The sequence below is a fragment of the Phoca vitulina genome, unplaced genomic scaffold (genome assembly GCF_004348235.1).
Source record: "Phoca vitulina isolate PV1807 unplaced genomic scaffold, GSC_HSeal_1.0 scaffold7, whole genome shotgun sequence".
In the NCBI taxonomy this organism is placed as follows: domain Eukaryota; kingdom Metazoa; phylum Chordata; class Mammalia; order Carnivora; family Phocidae; genus Phoca; species Phoca vitulina.
The window spans coordinates 12318917-12345303 of record NW_022589710.1 but is presented as its reverse complement, the minus strand read 5'-3'; the positions used below and the strand labels follow the sequence as shown (position 1 = coordinate 12345303).

Below are 26387 nucleotides of genomic sequence, written 5' to 3'. Positions count from 1 at the left end.
CAGGAGGGGGGGTTGTGAGCACAACTTCGTGGTGGCGGGGGTAGCCTGCGAAGGTGTCATGGCTGCTGCCGTTGAGCTTAGTCGCTCGAGCAATGGTGACAGGAGTCTGGAGCGGAGCTGCAGCCCTAATCTCTCCCAAGAGGTGCTCTGCGAATTCTTTCGCTCTCTGCATAGCCTGGTGGGACAAGTGAGTGGTGATCTGTGGGAGTAGGGGTGTGGGAACTATCCGGCCCCTCCCCCCTTTTTTCCTCTAGCGGAGGTGGGGGGCTGCGGAGGGCTGCCGGGGGGCTGCGGAGGGCTGCTGGGGATAAGGACAGACTAGCTGAGGCCGGAGGAGGAGCCCGAGCCCAGCAGTCTGCGGTCGGAGTGAGGATGGCCGTACGGGCTTAGTTCACGATGGGTTGCAGATGAGATTTCCTTGCAACTCTTCTCCCCAAGAGTGAGAGAGCGTAGTGTAAGTGAAAAACCCGCTCCGAGAAGAACAGGCTTGGAGAGAATGAACGTGTAAAAAGCTTTGTGGGTTTGGAAGGTGCCTGGCGCTCACGATCCCCTTTCCTTCAGTGAATTCATTATAGAAATTGATAGGTTTGTAACAGCCTGAGAATTTTGGAAAAGCTCTCCCCGCCTTTTTTGGGTGATTTGCTTTTAGGAGTCACTTGGTTTCTTTCTTTTTTTTCCTTCTGGTTGTTGTGTGCATCTCTTACCCTTTCATATGGGGAGGAAAATAAAAGGAATTAATGTAAATACTTCTTGCATAAAGTTGGATGAGTTATCCATGGTTGATACAGTTTGCATCAGAACTGTTGTTTAATCGTCGTTTAATTATTAACTAATTTAACTGGCTGATAAACAGCTTCTGCAGAAATGTCATAATAAATTGGATTTAAATAAAAGTACTCCTTACATTCTATTCCAATCAACTCACTACTTCGTTTCATGAAGTAAAATGCAAAGCATACTATAAATGAGAAACAACTTGAAAATAAGTTTGTTTGCTTTTAAAAAGGAAATCTTTTCTCTTGTATCTTGGAATATTTTCCAGCTCTAAAAGTTGGTTATGGGGTTGGTACTAGTGCATGTAGTAGGCACAGCAGACTTTTATGTCAAAGATAATGTTAACTTCCTTTATGAAAGCAGAACATTTGTCTGATTTGTAAAAAAACTATTTTTAAAAGCCGTGGGTGGATGAAGAATAAATTTTTTAAAAGGTTATTTCAGTATTTTTAAAATCCTAATATGTTTGTCGTGACTTAAAAAAAGCATTACTCTAAGTTAACATTTTGTTTGGTGTAACAGAACAATTATTAATAGAATCTGCTAAAAGTTGTAACTTTTGAACTCAGTTGTTTGCTATGGACTTACTAAAATTTTTTAAAGACCTGGGGACATTAATATTTTAGTCTTATCACCCAACAGCTGTAATCGTTTAACGGTTTAAGAACGTTTTATGTCCTGGACATTGGAGTTTTAAGGTTTATTTGTATTTTAATGTCAGGATGAAAAAAGTTTATGCTCACCTATAATTTACAGAAGTTTTATTTTCAGTGGTAGGATATTTTTTAAAGTAACATTAAATAATTTAAACATTTCTTTTGAAATATATTGCATACTGAATTTTTAAAACTCATTTACAAATTTTAATACATATTTTGTGATTATGTCACCTGTCAAAAATGTTTGGAGTAAATATTTGGAAAGATTACGTGACACAGTGAAGGAGCCATCTATATAAGTGTCAAAAAATTAAATCATTGTCTCATCGATTAAATACTAACCATTTTGATGTTACTCTTTATATTTTGAGATGTATTGTTAAAAGATAAGAATGAAAGCCACAATACTTATAAAATTGCCCCTGGAGGAAAATCACTATTTACTTTTGCAACAAGTTTACAAGATGTTTTTTAAATGTAAGTTTCAAAAAAAAAAAAAAAAAAAAGTTTCCATACGCTTAATTTCATTCTGCATAGTATCATTATATTGTTGGCTCTCCTCAATAGGAAACATAAAATTGAATGTTAAAAAGTATCCCAGATTTCAAATTTACTGGTTTTAACCTTATTGCTTGCCTCTGCATGGCTCATTTTACCAAGTTGAAGCATTATTTATTGTTAGCTTGGATTTTCATATTAATTTAAGTTTTTACTGGAAGCGCATATTTAAATAGTCCTTATTAATGTCAGACTAATACATTTTTGGGTGAATGGTTTACAATTACAAGTATAAAGGGTAAAAATGCATAGAACTCATATTACTAATAGGGAATTTCTTGAATAAATAGTTGGATATATTGGGATAATTTTAAAGTTCATTAATATCATTATTATGTGGTTTTCTTAAAAAAAAACAAGTATCTTTAATTGTGCTTGAAAGGCTTACATAATTATGTTAAATTGAAAGAATATGATCCCAACATTAAGATTTATTTTCTGTAAGTTATTATTTTCTCTAGAAAATTTGATGCTTTACTTTGGTTGAGGATTTGTCTGTGTTATCCCTAAACTATTCATAAATTTGTTATCAACTGATTTTAACAGTCTTAAGAGGACTGTAGAAGTACAGTAATAGTTTACTTCCATACATAAGTTGTTGTCTGATGAAATTTTTATGGGCATTAATATAAACTAAGATTAATGCAGTAATCTTAATGTAAAACCTTAGTGATTATAAACTAATCTTTGCCAGTGCAGCCTATCCAAGACTTCCTGTTTCTTTATACTTATCGGATATAGACTTTTAATGTTTCTTGTCTCATGTAAAGGGTGGTAAATTTTTGTCATATAGTATTCAATATAGTGCCTTTTTTGGTAACTTTGGATCTCTGGTTCTTTGTACAGTGATTCATCTTTTTGTTTTATTATAACCACAACTCATAACATCTGTATTTGAACTAATGTAATACTTGCCTTTATTTTGTAGAAAACATGACTTTCAATAAATGATTTCTGAAAAAAACAATAAATTTAATTCTACCATGCAGCATATTTTTATAGTATGCTATAAACACATATACCTAGAAAAGTTTATGGAGGTTCACTTTTATTCACTTGGAAGCCTAGAGATGGAGGCTTTCCCTCTAAAATTTTCACTGATTTTGATATTAATTTTATATTTGGGTTCTTGGTAGTTTTCTGTATATAATTTATTCTAATAGGTCACATATAGCCAACTTATAAGAAGTTTTATATGACAAGCCCTCACAAGTATTAGAAAATACTATTTAGCGAAAGATCTAGCCATTCCATTCAGTCTCTGACCATTTATTTCACTATTGTGGAAGACTATTTGTTTTTCACTTTCAGATTTCCACAGCTAGATTACAGTTTTTTATTTAAAGTATATAAACATGTTGCCATTTATCCCTAGGCTTTATAATATGTATGAATGTTGATTTTTAAATTATTTTAAAATTGGTTAAAGTTGAAAACGATAATGTGATTCAGAAAACATCAGAATAGTGATATATATCAGTTATGTCTTTGTGTACATATTTAACAAAAAGAAATGTTTATATCAGAACTTTCATAAATGTGCCTGCCCCTTCTGTTTAGTGCTCTGAGCTAGAAATACTTGGCCCTCATCCAAAGGTTTTAGATAATGAAGTATCAAAAAAGCCTCATCTTTCCATCTTTCGTGGATGGTTTCACCTGTAAGATGGTCCCATTACACAGACCCAAGAATAGAATTAGAATGAGATATCATTGTTTTTTTTTCTATGAAAATTACATCTCTCTTGGCCTTTTAAAGTGGTAACTAGGTAGAGCATTTTAATGTATCATTAAAAATCTGATAACTTTGAGCTAAATAGGCATGTTACTCTAAAGAAATACTATTTTTGTGACATCCCATATACACAGCTTAATCGTGTAATTTTTGTGATGTTGCTGGTTTGCCCCTTTGAAGCTTAACCTCAGAGATGATGTGGTGAAAATTACAATCGATTGGAACAAGCTCCAGAGCCTCTCGGCATTCCAGCCCGCTTTGCTCTTTAGTGCACTTGAGCATCATGTTTTATATTTACAGGTAAATTTCTTGTTAAAAATGTTAAGTCAGTGTTGAGAATAGAAATTAATGATAGTTAAATTATAAGCTAGAGTATTTGTCAGTTCTTACCACTGTATTAATAGTGTTAATCAATAAAAGGTTACTTCAGCCACTTTAGATCCAAATCTGTTAATTTATATAGTGATCTGGACAGTCTCAGGAATATAGTTCAATAGGCCGATGTGGCTATGAAAACTGAATGAATGCAATTCTATTCAATTCTAGACTTGCACTGAAAATTCAATACAGTTGCATCTATGGTGGGTTATAATTAAGCAATAAGACACGGCAGGTGTGTGTCATGCTATGATAATGATTCCATGCCTTGGGTGAGTTTGGAGGCTCATGGAGTGCTTTCAGTGGTTCAAGAAGTGGCATTATCCCAGCATGACACATCCTGGAGTGTCTATTGCAATTAAACAGTTTCAGCATAGTTTTTAAAAAGAAAGTAATTTCTGTGACATTAATGTCTCATCTTAGTAAGTAGCCAGTCACTATTTTATCTTTTCTTTTTCTTAACACTTTGAAATAATTCATCCTCTATATTAGAAATCAACATTGAATTATTTATAATAGTACTGCTATATTTTTTTAATATTTCAGTTCAGTAATTGAACAGTATTATGACCTTGCTGGTTTCCAATTGAACATCTCTGCAATTATAATTGTAAGTTTGCAGTTTATCTCTAATCAAAGTATAAAATACAGAGTGTCAAAAGGTAAGTGGAAGAACTATTTGGATTGGTCATTTTACTGCTATTAAGATGTTACAAGGTTTCAGAAGAGTACCTGGTATAGTAAACAAGGGAAGCAAAAGTACAGGTATGAAAAAATAACTGGAACATTGACAAGTATGGGTGTGCTTTGATTAATGGAATAAACATTAATTTTCAGCCCTCTGTTCAGTGACTTTATGGGAAATTTTAACTCTGTTTCATGTTGAAATAGTTAACCCTAATATTAAAGGACAGAAATAATGAGTGATAGAACTCAGTTGAGGCCTGATTAATGGGGGAGGGAGGTGAGTAGTATAATTTACATTATACAATAGGGTTGTTTTTTGTTGTTTTTTTTTAACCCCCTCTAGTATAGTGATAGGCATATATCTCTTTTCAGCTGTGGATCTTGGTAGTTTTTTTTTTTCCTTGTTCACTTTCTTTTTAAAAATTTAATTTCATGACCTAAGAAGATACCTTGCCATGTCAGGAAAAGCCTGAGTGTTCACTCAGCATAACACCTATATATTTCATGTCTATGCTCTCTCATTCACTTTGGCCAACTGCAGTTTCAAGTGGAGAATCTCCAGTGATACAGTGATAATGCAGGGCTTTGCTGAGTGAGAGCACTGGCTCTCATGTTAAGGAGGAAAAATACTAAGCCTTAGTGTTCTGAGGAGGCATTTGAATGACATGTTAATTAAGTGGCATTGGTGCCAGAGGCTGAGGCTTTGATTTGGCACAAAATAGAAGATGAGTGACAGAATGATTCCCTCAAAGAAAATTTTAAATTTCCTCAGGTTTTCTTTTTTTTTTTTTTAACAGATTTATACCAAATGATAATGTCACAATAGCAGAGAACAGCAAACACTTACATGTGATCAGATCTATGTATCCTGATATGCCAACATTTTATATGTAGTTAATTGATATTAAATAATGTGTTTACTTAGCAGAAATTTATATAAATGTTAAATGTGTAATTAATTTTGATTAGTTTGAACCTCTGCAGATGGAATTGTGTTCTTCTCAGCCTTTTTTAGCAAAACTTCAGCCTCTGATTAAAGAGGAGAATACAACTGTTGTTGGAGAGATAGAAAAAACAGAAACGGGGAACAAGAATGAAGTAAATGCCAAATTTCCCATTAGTGACCTACAAGAGGAAGAAAAGCACAAAGATTGTGATTTAGGAGATGTGAAAAAGACACAGATCCATTTTGATCCAGAAGTAGTTCAAATAAAGGCTGGAAAAGCAGAAGTAAGAAGGTTTTATTGGGGGCGGGGGGGAAGAGTATTATTTTAAATCTTATGCTCAAATTGTTAAAACATGCGTTATTGTTTATAGATTGACAGACGAATATCTGCATTTATTGAAAGAAAGCAAGCTGAAATCAATGAAAACAACGTCAGGGAATTTTGCAATGTTATTGATTGTAATCAAGGTAACTACCTGGAAGAAGTTAATTTTCATAGGATTTTAAGCACAGTTTTTAGAGTTGCTCTGATTTTTCATTTGTTTTTAAAAATGAGTAACATTAAATCACAATTTATTTCACAGGTTTATTTAGAAACAGGCAGCAGAAATTCTATTTAATAAGACTACATTGTAAAAATGGGCTTCAGGGTGCCTGGGTGGCTCAGTTGGTTAGGCGGCTGCCTTCAGCTCAGCTCATGATCCCGGAGTCCCGGGAACGAGTCCCGCAACGGGCTCCCTTCTCGGCAGGGAGTCTGCTTCTCCCTCTGACTCTATCCCGTCTTGTGCTCTCTTGCTCTCTCTCTCAAATAAAAAAATAATAAAATAAAAATTTTCAAAAAAAAAAATTTTAAAAATGGGTTTCATTTTGGTTAGCAAAAATCTAATAAATGCAGACATAAAAGGGCTCATGTTTACCACAGGTGAAGATTCTTTTTTAAAGTTTCTTTGGGAAATGAAGATGAAGTATGGGTGGCAGCATTTTTCAGTCTCACTAATAAGAAGGAACTAAGTTATATAAATTTCGAGCCTGTAAGTGTACTTTTGAAATTGTATTAATATATAAGTAAACTTAGTAAAGTTAATACTCCTCAAGAGGGAGCAGTTTTCTCACTACTCCTGAGCTTTTTGAAATGTTTTCTGTCATGATAAAAGCAATCTGTCATCAAGACTGTGGTGTCTTATGCTTTTTTCCTTTCTCTCATAGTGTATACATTTGCTGTTTTTCATCAGATTCTCCTTTTCCTCTTTACTTGATGCTATAGTGTATTTACAGATCTGCAGGTATGCTGCAGAATACAGAATACTGCAAAACACTGGCATAGATCGTACTCAGGCATCATAGTAATAATCAGAACAAGTAGTTCTTAGAAAAAATTATGGAGAAGAGTTCCTAATTGGAATGAACATTTTTCTTGTTGCCTCTAACATCTCTTAGCTAATTATTATGAATACAGAATTGTCAGATGAACCTAGAATTGACTCTTACATTGGTACACTGATTCTCTTAATAATGAAATAATACAGGCTCAAGTGGGTCCTAAATTCAGCCTTTTCTGCTGTTAACATTATACATGCGTCTCTCTAGACTTAGTATATTTTCCTGTTAGCTTTTTAAAACAGGTACAGTAGTGGCATAATCTCAGGTACTACAATCCATCCAACTGCAAGCAACCCATGAGAAAGGGTTTGTTGAGGGAGCAAGCACATGTGTCACTAATGTTATTCCTCTGTTCTCCCTGCTAACTCTATTATTATAAACCACCAGGGGATAGAAATTGACAAGAATTGAAATGCTCAGCAGGATTCCTTGGCCCATTCAATCCCTTGCTGGCTCAAAACAGTGCTAGCAAGAATTGCTGTGGACAGGGACTAGCACTCATACATTCACTATCTTCACACCATGCTGAATTTCTCACTGATGGGTCAGTTAGTCTATATACTTGGAATATAACTCTGGAATGGATGATAGCTTCTTTTTTTAACCCTTAGCCCCATGAGATGGTAAAAAGAGAATGGAGAAGTGATGGCCCTTTAAACGTATATTGATGTGTCTCAAAAGAAAAAGGAAAGAAAAAGAAAATGATTCTGTTTAGTATCTATATATAAAAGATGAATTTGGAATTATATTCACATAATTTGATTTGCCAGCAGAACTATTAAGGAAACTTAGACTGAAAAAAATATGAATGTACTGTAATGTGTTAGTGTATTCCTTTGATACCTGTCAGTCTGACTTAAGTATAAACAATAGATTTTTAAAAAAATTCCATAGGGAAAAAAAATTTTCTTCCAGTATCTCTTTTACCATCTATTTTTTATTATAAATCAGGGGAATTTTTCAAGAAATTTACTGCAATACATAGTTTTACTTAATGTCATTTTAAATATAATATTTGAAACATTTTTATATTATGTTATTAGCATTATTCCAGTTTTCCCCCGGGTTTGTAATTTATTTGTTGATACCTAATTTGAAAAAAAAAAAAATTATACCTTTCAACTTAGAAAAAAATTAGAACAAATTTTTACAACTTATTTTTACTAAAATTGCATTTTTTGAAAAGAGTGGTCTGGAAAGAGATAGATAGCTTTTGTTAGAGATTTTTTAAAATGAGCACTGGAAACCTAAATAAAGTGGAAAAGTATGTTTTATTCTTGAGGTTTCAAGATCTCTTTTGTGTGGAGTTCTTTTTTTTTTTTTTTTTAAAGATTTTATTTATTTATTTGACAGACAGCGAGAGAGAGAACACAAGCAGGGGGAGTGGGAGAGGGAGAAGCAGGCTTCCCACGGAGCAGGGAGCCCGATGTGGGGCTCGATCCCAGGACCCTGGGATCATGACCTGAGCCGAAGGCAGACGCTTAACGACTGAGCCACCCAGGCACCCTGTGTGGAGTTCTGAAATAAAAATGTGTTAAATGTATAATTAATCCTTTTTATTAGATGATCCTTAGTTTGATCAGTAAATAATACTAAAATGCTGAATTTTTTAAAAAAGGTTTTTCAGTAAAAGTAATGAGTTCTATTTATTTCTATGATGAAATGAAGGGAATAATGTCTCTTTGGCTTAGAATTAAAATGCTCTCTATAAAATATATTTTCTCCAAAGACCCAGATGGTTTGGGGGGGATATTAGTATTTATTAAAAATTAAATTATGCCATTTAATGCTAAGGACTTTTCTATATACAAATCTGAAAATTAGATAAGATTAAAGATTATAAATTTTAGAGGGGAAAGTTCGCTATATTTTATCTTGTATGAGATGGTGATTTAATTACTATTATTTAAAATAATTTTCTTATGAGTAGTATGTTAATATGAATTATTGGAAATTTATCAGAATCTCATACATTTAAAGTTAAGAATGTACTTAAACTTATACTCATCTAAATTCTCCTTAGAAAACAGTTGTGCAAGAACTGATGCCGTTTTTACTCCTTACCCGGGATTTAAAAGTCATGTAAAAGGTAAGTATCCACTACATATCTTCATCATTGTCAGAAGCTTATTCTAGATTATAAGCAAAATGAAGTAGAAATCACTTGCTATCTAAATTTTGTTTATTTTAAAATAAAATAAAAGTCTTGCCTTCGTACTTGGCTTGATGGTCAGATGGATTTTATAAAAAGAATATGAAATACTGTTAGGGAGATAGAATTTCTGACTTTCAAGCCTATTAAATTTATATTTCAAAAGTTTCTTAATTTAGTTTCTAGAGTTGTGAATACATACGGACCACAGACTAGACCTGAAGGAATTCAAGCGTCAGGTCATAAACCTAACAGCTTGCTCCGAGATTGTGGTAATCAGGCTGTCGAAGAACGACTACAAAATATTGAGGCTCACTTGAGATTGCAGACAGGTAAGCAGAATGCTGGGCGGTGCCCCATGAATGTACCTTTGTCAGTAGTTAAACTCCAATTTATTTAGTTACAAAATTTTCATTGAGCATCTGCCATGTACAAAACATTGTTCTGGTTGGTACAAAAATGAATAAGCATAGTCCCTACTCTCAAGGAATCCACAGTTCATGTGTTTATGCTCTTCTTCCTCCTCTTACACTTCTCACCAGCTTGAGACTGTTAGTAGAATGGGAATAGATTCCAAATAGGTCCTGACATTCTCAGTTTATTAAGTCACAGCTGAAAATTAATGTAATCTTTTTCCTGCCACCAATTTCATAACTTAACCACGACTGTGTCTCATTCTTCTCACCCCACTGTGCTAGGTACAAAGTATTGCTAAGTGTGATCTTAGTCCTCAAGGATCTTTCAGTCAGAATAAGCATATAAATCCGTAAATGCCATAGGGGAAGTGAACTAACATTTATCGAATAATACTAAGTGCCAGTCACTCTCAAAGTATTGATACATGTCAACTAACTTAATATTTAACAGTACCCTCAGTACCCTTGTGAGTTGTTGGTGCTGTTATTGTCAGATAAAGAAACTGAGTTCAGAGAGCTCAAGCAACATGCCCAAGGTAGTAATGACAAGTAGAAATCAAACCTCAGTCTTAACTGGCTGCAAAGCCTGAGTCTCCCTCCCCATTTAGTCACCAGATCCTGTTGATTCTGTCTTCTAAATATCTCCCAGATCTACCTACTTCTTTCTACTTCCACAGCTACTACTCCAGTTGAAGTCACTGTGTTCACTGCCTTGGACTGATGGAAGGATATCAGCTGGTTGCTTTGCCCCTAGATTTCTTCCTCAAGACCAATTCTGTACAGTGGCCAAATTGCTTTTCCTGAAGTTCTGATCTTACTGATCTTGCTACTCCCCAGCTAAAAATTCTTTCATGGTTTCCTGTTACCCTTATGTGCATACCAAACTTAGTATTTATTCATTTATTCCACAAATAGGTATTAAGTTCCTACTATAAGCCAGGTGCTATTCTAGGCACTGAGAATGCATGTGAACAAAAATTCTAGTATATAAATTATATGCTACACAAGAAGAGCTACAGATAAAAGCAGCTTGACCAAGAGAAGAGAAAGGAGCTTGGGATGGGAGGGGATTGTAATTTTAAGTAGCATGATCTACATCTATAGTTCCAGCCCTATCTCTGGGCTTCCCAACTCCCACTCATTTTGCTGTCCTAGGGCCTTCACCAAGGCTTTCTCTCCTGCCCACACTTTCCCGTCCTGATCCCAGACTGGTATGGACTCCCCTTTCATGTAGTCTCAGTAGTACCTGGTACTCCCTGCCCTCCTTTATAGCAGTTATCACAGTTGTGTGTGTTTAATGTCTGTTCCCCTTGATAGATAGTAAGGTCTGCGAGAGCAAACTCATGTTCATTAACTCTGTGCTTAGTGCAGTGTCTGGCACAAAACAGGTATTCAGGAGTTTTTAAATGAGCTCATTTCACCTTTTCAGATCATATGCAAAGTACAGTGGGTACACAAAGTTAGTGTTCAGCTCTTTCAGGGGAAGTCAAGAGATGGTACCCCTGGTGAAGTGACATTTGCATCCTTGAAAGATTAGTAGGAATTTGTCAGCAGGCAGGAGCAAATTATTCCAAAAAGAGGGAATACCATCTGCAAAAAGCACTAAGGCACACAAATCTGGTTGGGGAATTTCTGAGTGCAGTCTAGCTGGAGTATTTGCTGAGTGGAAGTAAAAGAAGATGGGACTGAGTAAAACTTCAAGGGTAATAAGAGATTAGCATTAAAAATTAATCCCCTCCCCCATAACTAAATGGATTAAAAAAAAAACAACTGAAAAAAGGATGGATTGGCTTATTAAGTCTAATAGTATCAGGGTGCCTGGGTGACTCAGTCAGTTAAGCGTCCGACTCTTGATTTTTGGCTCAGGTCATGATCTCAGCGTCGTGAGATTGAGCCCCGTCAGGTTCTGCACACCGGGCATGGAACCTGCTTGGGATCCCCCCTCCCCAGCCACATCTCTCTCTTTCTGCCTCTCCCCTCCCCTGGCTTGCACGGGCTCTCTCTCTCTCTCTGTATATAAAGAAGTCTAATAATATCAGGTGGTTAATTATGAAAAATATCTTTTGAATGCCTGCTATGTGCCAAGTGCTATTTTAGACACAAGGGATACTAAAATGATACAGTTGCGGTCCCTAGCTTCAAGACCTTTATAATCTGGAAGAAAGAATAATATTGAAGTGGAATGTTACGGGGCTATGAAGGAAGCGTATGGTGGGGCACAAGGAGCCTCCATGTGAAGAGATTTCAGGCAGTGCTTCACTGAATCAGTGAAGCTTGAACTGGCTCTTGAAAGATACAGAGCTGAGCCATAGGGTATTCTAGGTAAAGAGGGCAGCAAGAGCAAAGTCAATTGAATAAGTTACTCATTTTACCTTACTCAAGAGCAAGAATGACCCAGACTCTAAGGTAAACATTCTCAAAAAAGAAACCTACTTCTAGATTTTTCGTATTTAACAAGTTGATACTTTTGATATGAAAATTTGCCCATATGCTTTAATTGAATAATGATTATCTAATTATGTATTCATTCAGTTAGTAAATATTGAGCACCTGTGTAGTTTGTGAACTGATGGTTTCTAGGTTTGTGCAGTGCACAAGCTGCACAGCCATACGCAATGAGCAAAACAAAATTATGCCCTCTTGGAGCTTACATTAAAGTGGAGAAATGGGCAATAAATAAACAAAATATAGGACTATCCAGTAGTAGTAATGGTTTGGAAAAAAATTACAGAAAGGATAGGGATTGCGGGGGGAGGGGGGGTTGTAACACTGGTATTTTTTAAAGGGTGGTCAGAAAAGGCCCTGGTGATAAGGTAACTTTTGAGCCCAGACCCAAAGCTGGTGAGACCAAGCCTTGTGAATATGGAGGCAGAGGAACCACAGGTGAGAGTACTTGGCCTACTTGAATAACAGAAAAAAGGAATCAAGTGGCTAGAATGATAAGGGTGTGGAGAGAATGTCCAAATCGTGTAGGACCTTGGATACTACTGTAAAGGCTCTGGTTTTTAATCTGAGTGAGATGCAAAGGTACTAGAAGGTTTTGAGCAGAGAAATGACACTATCTGACTTTTACATTTTAAAAGGGTCACTGCTGTGTTGAGAATAGACTCTGGGAGCAAGGCAGAAACAAGGAGACCAATTTGAAGGTTGTAGTATCCATAGAGAGCTGGTGGGGGTCTAGACAGAATGGTCACATTGCGGTGCAAGAAATAAGAGGATTTGGAATATAATCATAACCTTGAAATTTGAATAACCTTAATTTATCTTCCCCCTCCACAGAAAGTTTGTTAATTAAGAATTATGATAAAGCTCTTCTTTAATATTCTTTTAGGTTAAAGGAGGAAATGTGGCATGTAAGGAGAAATATGAATTGAAGAAAGTGATAAAGACATACTGCAGTCACTGAATTGAACTGTTAGGTGTCCCTGTGCATTTTTCTCCTCGCAAGGAACTATCATATTCTCAGAAGTACAAATTGTTCTGTACAGGAACTCTTCAGTAGCTTGTAATGAATTTAACATAAAATAAAACTCCTGGCAAAACAGGAAGCATAAATGGGGCTTGAGGAGCGGTACAATAGAATAATATACCCCATAATGTATAATATTGAAAATGTGAGCTAAGGATTTCATTTTATTTTACTCTTGTTCATTATCTTCTCAAGCTTAAATATTTCGCATTCCTCTGCGTATCTTCTTTGCATGTGTTTGTTTTTGTTTTTTTGAGAGAGAGCAGTGGGAGGGGCAGAAGGAGAGAGAGAATCCTGAAGCGGACTCCTGGCTGAGCAGGGAGCCTGACACGGGGCTCGATCCAAGGATCCTGAGATCATGACCTGAGCCAAAATCAAGAGTCATCTGCTTAACAGACTGAGCCATGCAGCTGCCCCTGCATGGTATTTTAAGAATAAAATTTGTAAGAAGAATTATTCAATAGTATCTCAGAATTTTTTCTTAATGTATTTAGGTGGTCCAGTGCCAAGAGACATTTATCAGAGAATTAAAAAACTTGAGGATAAAATCCTTGAACTGGAAGGAATCTCTCCTGAATATTTTCAATCTATAGTAAGTATAAGCGTCTTTAAAAATATAATACTGTTTATTTTACGATGCTTCATCGTTACCACAGTTCACTCATTTATCTGCTACAGGCGAAACACCATTTTAATAATTCAACGATGAACATAGTCCTATGTAGGAGTTAACTAGTTTTTTTAAAAAATTGTGATTCCGAGTATTACATTTATAAGACTCATAATTATTTTAAAGGGGGTACTTTTATTATATATCACCCAAATTCTTGAACTTGAGCCATTTCCATGGCATAATAAATCCGCCTAGGTAGCTGTCAATCCTGTCACTGTGACCATGCTATCTTGTAGAACAAGGGCTTCCTCTGCGACCCTGCTCTGTCAGTTACCCTTTCTGTCTCTTTAATCCCTCCCTGTCCACAGACTCCTTCCTTCAGCTCATACATGTTTGCATTTCTCCTCCATACTAGACAAACAAACACCTCCATCTGCCACCCTTTTTCTTTACCTTAACCAACAAACTTTTTGAAAGACTAGTCAGTATTTGTCTAATTCCTCAACTCTAGCACTTCTTTATTCATTCATTCTTATCCCCTTTTCCAAGGACATTAAGAAACAATGTTGTGCTGATAAGTCTCTATTTTGTCATATCAGCAGGTTTTAGACAAGTGATCCTGAGGTCATTGTGTTATTTTCCTCAGTCTTTTGGGGTGATTATACATAACACCTGCTTTTTCTGAGGTTTGGTTTTCTTTTTGGGGGGGGCGTATTTTTAAATTTTTACTTATTTTTGGTTTTCTTTTTTTTTTTTTAAGCAGCGCCATATTAGAAAGAACTAAATAATATAAAAGTGAACAAAATTTTTTAATTCAGTAACTTTTTAATTTTAAATTTTTTTTTTTTTAAGATTTTATTTATTTGACACAGAGAGAGCCAGAGAGCAAGCACAAGCAGGGGGAGTGGCAGGCAGGGGAGAAGCAGGCTCCCCGCTGAGCAAGTAGCCCGACGTGGGGCTCTATCCCAGGACCCTGGGATCATGACCTGAGCTGAAGGCAGCTGCTTAACCAACTGAGCCACCAGGCGCCCAGTTTACTAAATTTTTAGTGAAAATTTTACTAAAACTGCTATCTGAAAAACTATGTAAAATAACTCATGTTAGCATGAATCATTACAAGTCACTGGTAAAAATACAATTAAAATTATTTTAGGTATAGCACTTAGTTTTTCCGAAGTGGCAAATTGGGTATTAGAGTAAGGTACAGAAAAGAAGTATTTCCAGATGAAGAAGGCAGGTTACATAACAAATGTGAGCAGTGAAACCCAAAGATCAAAAATTTAGAGAAAGAGTTTTAGTGATTTATTCCCCTCAAATGTAAAATGAGGTTTACTAAAGTTCCAAGGGCTGAAGCAAGGATTAAGTGAGATAATACCAGTCAAGCACCTAACACACTGCCTAGCACATGGTAAAACCTCAGTAACTATTAGCATTTATTTAGTTTCAGAAACCATGTATGAAGTAGCTGTATAAATGTAGGTAAGTCACAAAGTTCCTTTGGCTTTCAGTTGTCTAATTTAGAAGATTTCTTGGTTGTACTAAATAATTACAAAGGTCTTTCCAATTTTAGGATTATTCTTTGAAGGTATCTTCCTAGAAAACTTGATAAAGATTTTATGCTTTTTCCTCTAACAGTGTACTGTATGTTGTTCCCATTCAAGCTGCCTTCATTAAATAATCCCTAGCAGGTTATTTTCCTATTTCAATTTCATACTTCGTTAATATAGTCCTTGTTAACATAGAATTGATCTTACAAGAGAGTATCTTAGTATTAGATACCTCCAGAGAGATCTTGCTCCTTCATTAATCTCTTTGATTTTGACTTATAAAGCTTAACATCTACCTATTATTGAACTTGGTTAACAAAAGAACAGCCCTTCAAATCATAATCTTGTTTTGGGGGATCTCTTATAGATAGCATAGAATGTTTAGAGTGTTTGGTTAAAGAGGTAGAATAGTCAGATTATAGAGGACCTTAAACGCTATACCCGGAAGTATAAAGTATTTAAAGTTTAAATGCTGTTGAAAGCACTTGAGCAGGGAGGTAACTTGTGCAAATTATTTAGAAGATTTATCTAATACTGTTCTGGAAGGTAAATGAGAAGGGAGAGACTAAGATTAAGGAGACAGTATTATACTAGCTTAGAGTGAAGTGAGATCCTAAACGGAGGACAAGAGAGTGAGAATAGAAAAGATTAACACAAGAGATGATAGGAAATAAAGTTGACAAATACTGATAATTGATTGGCTGTGGAAAGAGACATAGAGCAAGGGTGAGTCCACTTCCTGATTGGAGAAATTATATACCATCATTGACAGAAATAAGAAAATCTGAAGGGGGAGATACTTGGGGAGAAAATATGAATTTAAAGTCCTATCAGGATATGCAGATAGAACCGTCAGGTAAGCTTTTCAAGAGTAGGACTTGTATAACTGGGAGAGTCTGTGTAGAGGTGATAGTTAAAACACAGAATGGGGAAGAACACTAAGACTATCAGAGGCCTAAAGTCTACAACTTGGTAGACTGTTCAGCAGCAGGAAGCATTACAAATGTAAATAGAATTGGCCTGGATGTGTTAGGTTGCCATACCTGTGATAAAACTGGTACTTCAAAAAAATATTTCTAATTCTATTAAACAATATATATTTGATTAGAAGGATCACTTCTGGATTAGTATTGTAAATGACATGTCCAAGTTAATAGTGAGCTACAAGGAAGCACAAAACACTGAAAAAGTTTAAACATTCAGATTAACTCTGCCCTCAAGGTCTATGAATAAATATGGCACAGGCCCAAAGGGAAAGAAGATCTCACACTCACTCACCCGTCCATAATAGAATGAATGTGCCACCTTTGGGAGCTGCACTCCTTGCTTGCAATAGATCCAGAGCTAGGAATGTCTGTGCATATGAGAGGAGTTACACACACCCTGCAGAGGACATAGCATGTTATTTATCACTCTCACCATCCTCATGCTGGGAGGACACACATGGCAATTACATACCTTTACATATCTTTCAAAGGTGTACAGAAAAGACTACATATGCTGTATAGTCTTCTAGCTTCTAAAGTTAGTAAGGGAAATTTGAGCCCATTAAATTTCTTAGGGATTGAATTTTTGTAGAAACTGAATTCTGAACTCTGAAAAGATTTTAAATGAAATGTGTTTAATTCAGATTTACATGTAGGTGAATTCTAAACACAGGGAAGACTCGTAGTTGAATAGAGATTTGTTATCATGGGTAACACTGAAGCACAGCATATGAAAAGGGAAAAGCTAACAGAAAAATATGGAAATTGTATTTGGTTCATAGAACAAAAATAGACTATGTGAAGTTCTTTTCAGTTATGAAACAGACATAAAACTCCAGAAAAATGTATATAAAGCAGGAATTATAACAAAGATATAAAAGTAGACTATGTGAAGTTCTTTTCAGTTATGAAACAGACCTAAAACTCCAAAAAAAAATGTATATAAAGCAGGAATTATAACAAAGATTAGTATTTTGTTGCACCTTTTAACATAATAGTTGGAAAGATCTTTACTGTTCACATTCAACATGGAAAGACTTGAATGTGGTAATGTTTTAAAATTTTTAAGGGCATCACTTAATAAAACTATTTAAGACATACAATCTTTATGCGTATTTACAAAGAATTACTTACTGATTTTAAATTATGACCCTTGAAACAGTAAATATGCTTCACAAGTACATTTTTATAGCACCTTGTTCATTTTATAGCACTTATCACTTATAATCATATGTTTACACATCTGTTTTTCCACACATATAGAACCTCCGAAGGGCAGGCACTGTGTCTTGTTCATCTTTGAACATATAGACCATAGTAGGCACTCAATAAATGTGAGAATGGATAGGGTTTGGCTGATAATTCACTATTGGACTTTTGAAGGTGTGTTAACTTTGTTCCAAAGCACTGACTAGGTGGAATCTTAGCTCTAGTCTATAATGGTAACTCCTGGTTGTAAAGAATAGAGAGAGGGGAGTCAGCTGCATGTGCACAGGCCATGTACGTGTCCAAGTGCATGGTGGGCCTGACACATGAGGTGGCAGCTGGATCTGGCTGGAAAATTAAATTGCAAACGTATTTTGGAGGGCCTTGAAGGCCACACTAACCAGTTTGCAATGCCAGTATCACTAGTGCACAATTAAGTTTTTGAGAAAGAGAAACCTATAATTTAGGTTCCTGTCTGGTGGCATTATGAAGTCTGAGTTGGAGAGAGATCAGAATCAAGGAAGAGAGTTTAGGAAACATATTGTCCATACTGGGGAGAAAGGAAGATCCGAATCAAGGTGGTGGGATGGGACTCAAAAGGGAAGAAATATTTAAGACACTACACCTAAAATAAGCCCCCAAAGATCCCATTTTGCTGTTTTCAAGTTACTGAATCACTGATGTCCTTATTCTCCTCATTCTGATACTTTTTACTTTGGTTTTGTGATATAGTAATAATCTGATTGTTCAGTGACATGGAAACTATCAATATAGACTAAATTCTTAGGCAAACAAGGGGAAGTACATTTTATTTAATTAATTTTTTTACAGGGGGAAGTATATTTTAATCAGGTACGTGTAAAAAGGCACTTCTTGGGAAGGTAGAAGACTGAGGAGTCTTCTCACCAAAATTAAACATTAAGCCCTTACCTGCCTATGGGCCCCATCACAGCTATCCAGCTCAGTTTGGCAAAGGAAGGAACCTGTTTATATAAGCACCTTTCCCCCCATATTTAATAATTCCAACACTTAATGATTTCCCACTTACAGTAACTACTGATAAGAGGCACACCTTGAAATTCTTTGAAACACCTTCTGACACAAAGGGAAATGTGAATTTTTACCTTCTCTTCTAAATCTCAGTGGTCAGAAATGTTCATGAGAACATTTTTGCCACCTACATTGACAGTTTCTTTGTCAAATGTACCAATATACTAATTTGCCATTCAGAAGTTGGGGTTCTGTGAGACTAAGAACAAAATCTAAAAAAATTCATTTGGTCAGGGTTTAAAAGGCTCAGCAGCATGTCACTGAGAATGTTGTCAGCTTAAGCTGTAGACATTTAAACTCAAACTGGCTTAAACAGTGCGCAAGTTATCTTATAAAGTAGCAAGTTCAGCATAGTACACCCTTCACAGTAATGGATTCATTGGCTAAATCATGGTTGTCGAAGAATTGGGACCTTTCCCCCTCAGTTCTGCTTGGTGTTGGCTTTTTCCCCAGGCAGATGGCAAGACAGCTACTTTCAGGTGTCCTATTTGGATACAGCAGTGTCCAGAGGAACTGCCTCCTTTGAGGGCTTTCTCTTAGAAGTGAGGAAGTTTTTTCCAGAAGCTCTCCCCCTAATCCCCAGCAGACCTCTTACCCATTGGCCAGAACTGGGCCCATGCCCATTCCAGTCACTGACAAGACCAGTGGGGTACGATCAGCATTCCCGTGAGTCCCGTGGAGAGGCACACTTGCACAAATAGCAACAGTGATCATTAGTCAGTCAACGGTCTGTGTGCATGTGTGTCTTTTCACCCCTTGGCCTGGCACTCTAAATTGTGTTTTCCTCTGTCTAATGCTGCTTCACTTCACTTGTTCAGTATTCTGGGATGAAAGGCTATAAAAAAGGAAACTAAGTAAAAAACCCCCAGAGCATCTCCTTCCATAATTACCCTCATTAGAAGCTGGGAAGGAGCCAAGAGGAGCATGTTGCTTCGATGTTACTACTATGTACTATTAATATCATTGTTTGGAAGGTACCCTCCAAGATACAAGAAGACAGATGTCAGTAGCAGCTAGTGTTTGGGGAGAGTTGTGGGCTGTGTTTCTGCCAGGGTTCTCCGTATTTTGTTTAGTATTCTATAAAGGAAAATTGTTTCAATTTTCTAAGCATTGATTACTTTTTTTACTTTTAATCTAGAGCTTTTCTGGAAAAAGAAGAAAAGTTCAACCACCTCAGGTAAGTTACTGAATTTTCATTGCGGCTTCTGAAGTAGTTTAATTAGTTTTATACCTCTCTTATCAATAAAAGTTACTACTCCGGTTGCTTTTAGATCATACCCTGGCATTTAGGACTGAAAAAAAAGGGCAGTATAAATTTATGAATTTGAATTAAAGAAATAATTTTATTTCAAGGGCATGGAATCAGAGGGGTCAAATATAAAAGTGTCTAGCTGTTACTTGTAGCAAAATATGTCAGTTACAAAATGCTGAAAAATAATAAATGCTCAGATAATTTACCCCCCCTTTTTTAAAAGATTTATTTATTTATTTGAGAGAGAGCACACAAGGAGGGGCAGAAGGGGAGGGAGAGAGAATCTCAAGCAGACACACCCCCCCCCCCCACTGCTGATCACAGAGCCCAGAGCCCTATGCCCCTGGGGTTTGATCTTACGACCCTGAAATCACAACCTTGAAATCACAACCTAAGCTGAAACCTAAGCTGAAATCGAGTCTGACCTTTAACCGACTGAGCGACCCAGACGCCCCAGCCCACCCTCTCCACCTTTTAAGTAATCTCTACGCCCAACTGCGGGGTTGAGCTCAGGACCCCAAGATAAAGAGCTGCATTCTCTACCTACTGAGCCAGCCAGGCGCCCCACCCCCTCCCCACTTTGCTGACACTACTAATTAGCAGCATCTAAATCAAAAAGGGTGTTTGGCAGAGGTTGACTTCAGCCCACCACTGTCCATAGTACTACTATATTAATTAGTTGAATCTTAATTAGTGAGGTTCTGGTAGCTGTTAATGGCAGTAATGTAAAATTTGAGTTGGAGAAAACTTTAAAATTTTTTTTTATTTTTTTTTTTTCTTTAAAGATTTTACTTATTTATTTAACAGAGAGAGAGCATAAGCAGGGGGAGACTGAGAAGCAGGCTCCCCAGTGAGCAAGGAGCCTCATGCAGAACTCCATCCTAGGACTCTTGAGATCATGACCTGAGCCCGAAAGCAGACACTTAACCGACTGAGCCACCAAGGCGCCCCTTTGATTTATTTTTTAAGAGTAGCATACTACTTATTTTTTAATTGTAAAATTTTGAGTAAATTTTTGAGAGCATCCATTTTTTCCAGGAGAGGTAGTTGATTGCAGTTGACCCATCAAAAGAGAATTTCCAGCAGTTAAGCTAATCCTAAAGTTTAATTTTTTTACTATTATGAGAATAGTAGGTTAAAGAAAAAGTTTTTACAATCCTTTCAAAGTATAAGAGGTCCAGGAAAGCTTTGTCATTAGGAAAGAGAAAGAAAGTAAGAAATATTTAAGCCTTATTATTTTATGCCTTTAAATTTATGATATAGTCAACATATATAGTTCAATTTAAAAATTATTCTCATGAAGGAAAAAAAAGACATTTACCATATTTTAAATAGTTATAGTTCATTTAGCACTTTATCTGCATTAAGATATTTCAGAGTCATATTCAGCAATCTGTATTCTTGTTGTTTACAGCAGAACTATTCACTGGCTGAACTTGATGAAAAAATTAGTGCCCTCAAACAAGCCCTGCTCAGAAAATCAAGAGAAGCAGAATCCCTGGCTACTCACCACCTTCCGTGAAAAACTCCTCTCATTCTTGTCATTTGACTTTTTTATATACATGTAACTTACACTGCAGTTAATTAAATGGATATGTATTCATCAGTGTAGACTTCCCTCTGAAGTCAAGGTTTCTTTTCACGTGAGTCCAGCCTGCACAAAGTTATCTTCAGATATTCCAGTGAATTTTGAAATGATTAAGGCATTAAAAACAGCATTGTCAGAATGTATTCCCTTCTGTTTTAAAGGAGGTATTTTGGAAATTGAAAAACTTAATTTGAAAGCACATATTTGTGTGTGTGTATGTACCACAGAAAGGAAGATTTATTTTGAATAGTGATTATTTAAAAGGACTTTATATTTGTAACATCACCATTAACCAGTTTATTAGTTTAAATCCATACTTTGTACATAAGAGGCATTCAACAAAAATTTATCAACTGAAATGAATTTTAAATGAATGCATACACTTTTTTTTCTCTAATGTCAATTTTAATGCAAATAAACAATAGATCCCACCTTTATTCCCTTACTGGCTGTGTGTCCTTAAGCAAGTTAATGTCTTTGTGCCTTAATTTCTGTATCTGCAGAATGGGATTGATAGTAATAAAACCTAGAGTTGTCATGAATAGGTGAGATCATTCATGCACAGCTTTTGAAATTGGCCCAAGGGAAGTGCTCAGTAAATGTTAGCTATCATTACTGTATAAAACCAAGTCTGTTTTTGGAAGTCTTTAGATGTTACCAACAGTCCCTCTCTCGAAAGCCTCCCAGTTACGTTAGGCAGTATATGTATTTCCATAGTTGCAAATTAAACATTTAATAAGATGCAGCTACAATCAAGGAGCAGATATTTAGGTCAAGAATTGTTTGGCTGCAAGAATCAGAAATCTACCTAAAATAGCCTGTAAACTGGAAGTTGTTAAAAAAGAATCCAAAATCTGGAATTTAATTGCAAGAAGTATAGCTGGACATTGTGGTGTCTAGGAGGTCACCAACAGTTCATAACTTTCTCTGTGTCTGCAGTTGCCTCTGGCTGTTTCTATGTCTAGTTCTGTCTCTAACCCCTACCTTCCTTCTTCTCTGCTCACCCTCTTCCTCTGTGCCTCTTTCCCTGTCTCTCTCCCTTGTTCTTTTTCTCTTACACCTAAGCATCTATGTGTCTGCTTTATTCTCTGTGAACTGATTTCTCTGAAGGCCTCTTCATTACTGCTCCTCCGTACAGGGTAACATATTAGCCCTGTCTCCATAGTCTTGGCATTCATGCCTTTGAGTCGCCATGATGCAGACTCTGAACCCAACTCTGTAGAACCTCACAACTCCACTGACTGCTACTTACCTCTTGGTATCTCTTAGTTCAGCTCCTGAGACTGAGGCTCACTCAGTGTGATCAGTGGTCTCAGTCAGCTGTGGCCAGGATGATGGGGCAGGACCTCCTCATAGAAACATGCAGTATGCACACATCCTTGCACAACTATTTGTGGAAGCCTTGAAAGTGGGGTCACCTGATAAAAAATGGGGGCTTTGGAATCATTCCCAAGAAATGGATGTGGACTAACTAGGTCAGTTCCACTAACATCTTTCTCTTTTCTGCAGAACAACTCATCCTTCAAGATATATAGTCTTGCCTAACGTGATCCAGTATTCTAGGTGCAGCTACAAGCGGCTGCTGCTCAGTCCCCATCTGGTGACCATAATCACCACCCTGCCAGAATGACCTCCTCTGGGTCTACTGGCACATTTTACTACCACCACGCCAAAAATACAATAGGAAAAACGTCAATGAAAATGATCAATTAGAAAAAGAGGTTGACTTAGAGGTAGGGAAAAAACCTAGAAAAAAAGGATCAAATACTGGTCACTAGTCTGCCCCTAAATAATAAAGATCCTGAGTCTGTTTCTTGACCCTCTTGGCAGCAGAGTAAGTTCCTAAATCATGCCTGACGGTCCCAGGATCTGTCCATTAGAAGGATTTCCTTTTCCCATTGTTCTTCAGGCGTGAAGGACATTCGAGTCAACCTCTCTCCACCTGAGTAAGTATTGTCTGGGGCCAGCATCCTTTCTACTTGAGTCAGAGCCTCCAGAAGAGACTAGGACTAAACGCCATGTTGCTGTGAGTTGGTATAGGTACTTGTTCAAGACTAAGGTTCTTCTGATGATAACTACCCCAGAATTTTAGTGAGCTTTCAATCACTGTCTTTCTTGAGTACATCCTTGACTAAAAGGCAATGCCAGGAATTTCTGTGGGGGTAAGCTTGCTTCCTTAATTACCAGGCTACCTAATGACCATTCCCTCAGGATTTTTGTTAATTCAGCTCTTCCTAGACCCATTGTTCTTAATGGCCCTGTCCTCAAGAGAATAAAGGAGAAAAGTGGGAAAAGGCTGCAGAACAGAAAGCACTTCTTCCACAGTCTACCCCTAAAAATCCCTTCCCTCCACAGATTACATTCCAGTCTAAGGAAGTGATTTACTAGGGGTGATAGTAATCAACATGTTTATCCTGCAGAAAAGGGCTAGGTTTCCCAGACTATTCTAGCTACTGCTAGATACCTTCAGTTAGGCTCCTGAGCCCTGAGCTTTTCCAAATTCCTAGGGAGTATCTGAACCTCATCTTCAACAGTCGTCTCAGTAGAAGACTTCCCTTTAAGAAACATACATAATTCCTGCCTTTCCCTATCTGCTTTTAGCCAGACAACCTGGTATAGAAAACTTTTCACCACTGCATTTTAATCATGTCCACAGGGAATTACCCACTCCTACATTTCAACATTTGACAACTTTTAAATCTGAAGCTTTGCCTTTCTTGACATGTGGTTTGGGTGCCAAGAGATTTTAGACAATTGTTTAGTTATTTTGCCATCTCTTACCTCCATTCTACCAGTTTTCCATGGAATAGGGAATCCTTTCTGTCACTCCTGCCTTTACCCCATCCCTCTGCCTTGACTCCACAGCTAGTTCTTCATTTGCACTCAGAGTCTATTACTTGCAATCCCACTGCTGGCACTAATTTCTGTTTTAGGGATCTGTCATTTTCAAGAAACAGAAACCCAACTCTAACTTACATAAAGGGGTATTATAAAGAATTATAAAAATTCAAATTGCAGGAAGTTCAGCCAGGTTTTGTCACCATCTCCCCCTCACTGGGTCACGTTGTTTGGATTCTGAATATCTACTTCATTCTGCTTGTAGCTTGATTTCTCTGAAAATGTCTTCTTTTCTGCTGCTTTGCAATCTAGTCTTGCTTAAGACTTTGGGGTCTGTGGTACTGCTATCTCTGACCTATCTCTTTAGCTCCAGTGCCCCATGTTTGTTTATTATGATTCAAAATCTGAAAAAAGGAATTTGTATTCAAAACTGTTGACCCCTGGACCAATTACCTGTGGCCTGAGTGTTAGGATATTCTAGAACAAAGAGCGCCACATGCACCCAGTCCTTTGAGGAATGAGGAGCACTTTCAGCAAAGAAAGCATGGGCTGAAACTCTGCCCCTGCTGATCTCTGATCTCTGATCTAGGCCTTTATAAAGTTTTTCGTTCTCTAAGAAATACTTTTCTTTCCCCCCCCATGACTTTATCTGAGATACTACATGAGCCCATGGAACAAAATTTTAGCCCTGCATTTCTTTTTCTGAGCAGTCCTAACTATATAAAGATTGATTATTTCATGACTTTTAGTCTTAATATTCTCCAAGGGATAAAGAGAAAATGTGCTTTTTAAAAACAATAAAACTGTTATCTTTCAATTCCCATATAGGTCCACTGGACCCTTTTATAACTCTAAGATACATGATGGGATCCCAGTGATTTAATTCTTCCTACATGTTTTGAAATACGTTATTTCATCATCCCAGGAATTATTTAATCATTACTAATCAATTATTTCCAACTAGGCTTTAAAAGACTAAAATAGTAAGGAAATGGAAAAATGATGGAATCCCCTAGAAGAATGTAATAGTATGTAATAGTAAAATAAATGATCATCCTTCAGTTTTCATATAGCATTGCCCAAAGTACTGCATTATCTTTCAAGAAGATATAAAAGTTTGGAGAGACACCATTTTTAGAATTTGTTGTTTTGGGTTTTTTTTTTTTAAAGGCTTTTGATGATTATGGTTAATAGTTTAGAATTCTTTGTTTTGACTACAATGGCAAGTAGAAGGAAATTAACAGCAGAATTTCTACAATTATTAAAGGAATCAGAAGGTAAATGCAAAGAGACAGAGGGCAGTACTCTGGACCCTAATGATGCTGATGGGATTGACCATGCAAGCAAAATATCAGACCATGATTCTAAATCAGTTCTCTGAAACTTAAGAATGGAGGAGTAAACCATATATTTCTAAGGACAATTAGAAAATCTGGTATTCTCATCCACTTATTCAACAGGATGGGCTTCATCATGCAAATTTTACAAGGACCTGCACTATTTAATTTTGCTAGATGGGTGGTGTGGCTGTATTCTTTCACTTTTTATGATGTTTATGCACCAAAATTTACTTTATAGTTCCTAAGTTGAAAAACGCTGAAGCAACTATGTATACAAAGGTGATTGAAAAGAAGTGATGTGGAAATGAAAAAATTATTGGATTAGTCATTGTCATTGCTTATAAATCTAAAAATTAAAATGTTTTCCAATAATTGCCATCCTTCTTCAACAAAATCGTGTCATCAGTTTTGCATTTTCAGGATGCAAGTGCAAGAAGAACCAGAAGTAAAGATAAGCTTGAACCTAATAGAAATGTATTTGGAATCTAGAGTTACTATTTATAAGATGGATATGTTCCAGGTTCACACACGGCAAGTGATGAGCAGTTGGTCACATTCAACTGACATTGCCTGTTTCATATTTATGTAACTCTAAAATATGTGTGTGCATATATATATATATATATATATATCTTCAAAGCCAAAATATATGAAATAAAAATTGTGTTTACAATGCTTAAATTTTTATTAAAGTTTCTAACTGAACTACCCCTTTATACTTGGTAAATTACTCATAAAATGAATTAAATATACATATATTTTTATTTTAATTTTAAGATTCACTGGACCCAGATGGTGAATGGCAATGACTATTTT

The 26387-nt window shown here is 36.4% G+C and overlaps 1 protein-coding gene across 6 annotated transcripts; it reads left to right on the top strand.

The window, feature by feature from the left end:
- MBIP (MAP3K12 binding inhibitory protein 1) lies at nucleotides 1–26170 on the top strand. Of its 6 annotated transcripts, none has more exons than XM_032404969.1 (9): nucleotides 1–142; nucleotides 3904–4023; nucleotides 5794–6018; nucleotides 6106–6202; nucleotides 9138–9203; nucleotides 9446–9598; nucleotides 13646–13743; nucleotides 19692–19730; nucleotides 21220–26170. In XM_032404969.1, exons 1-9 carry the CDS (start codon nucleotides 59–61, stop codon nucleotides 21325–21327), a joined length of 990 nt encoding a protein of 329 aa, XP_032260860.1. In that variant the 5' UTR covers nucleotides 1–58; the 3' UTR covers nucleotides 21328–26170. The 6 variants fall into 6 exon arrangements, with proteins under 6 accessions (XP_032260860.1, XP_032260859.1, XP_032260858.1 ...); XM_032404968.1 differs by having other exon boundaries at nucleotides 1–187; nucleotides 21223–26170; XM_032404967.1 differs by having other exon boundaries at nucleotides 1–187.
- The last annotated feature ends 217 nt before the right edge of the window (nucleotides 26171–26387 follow it).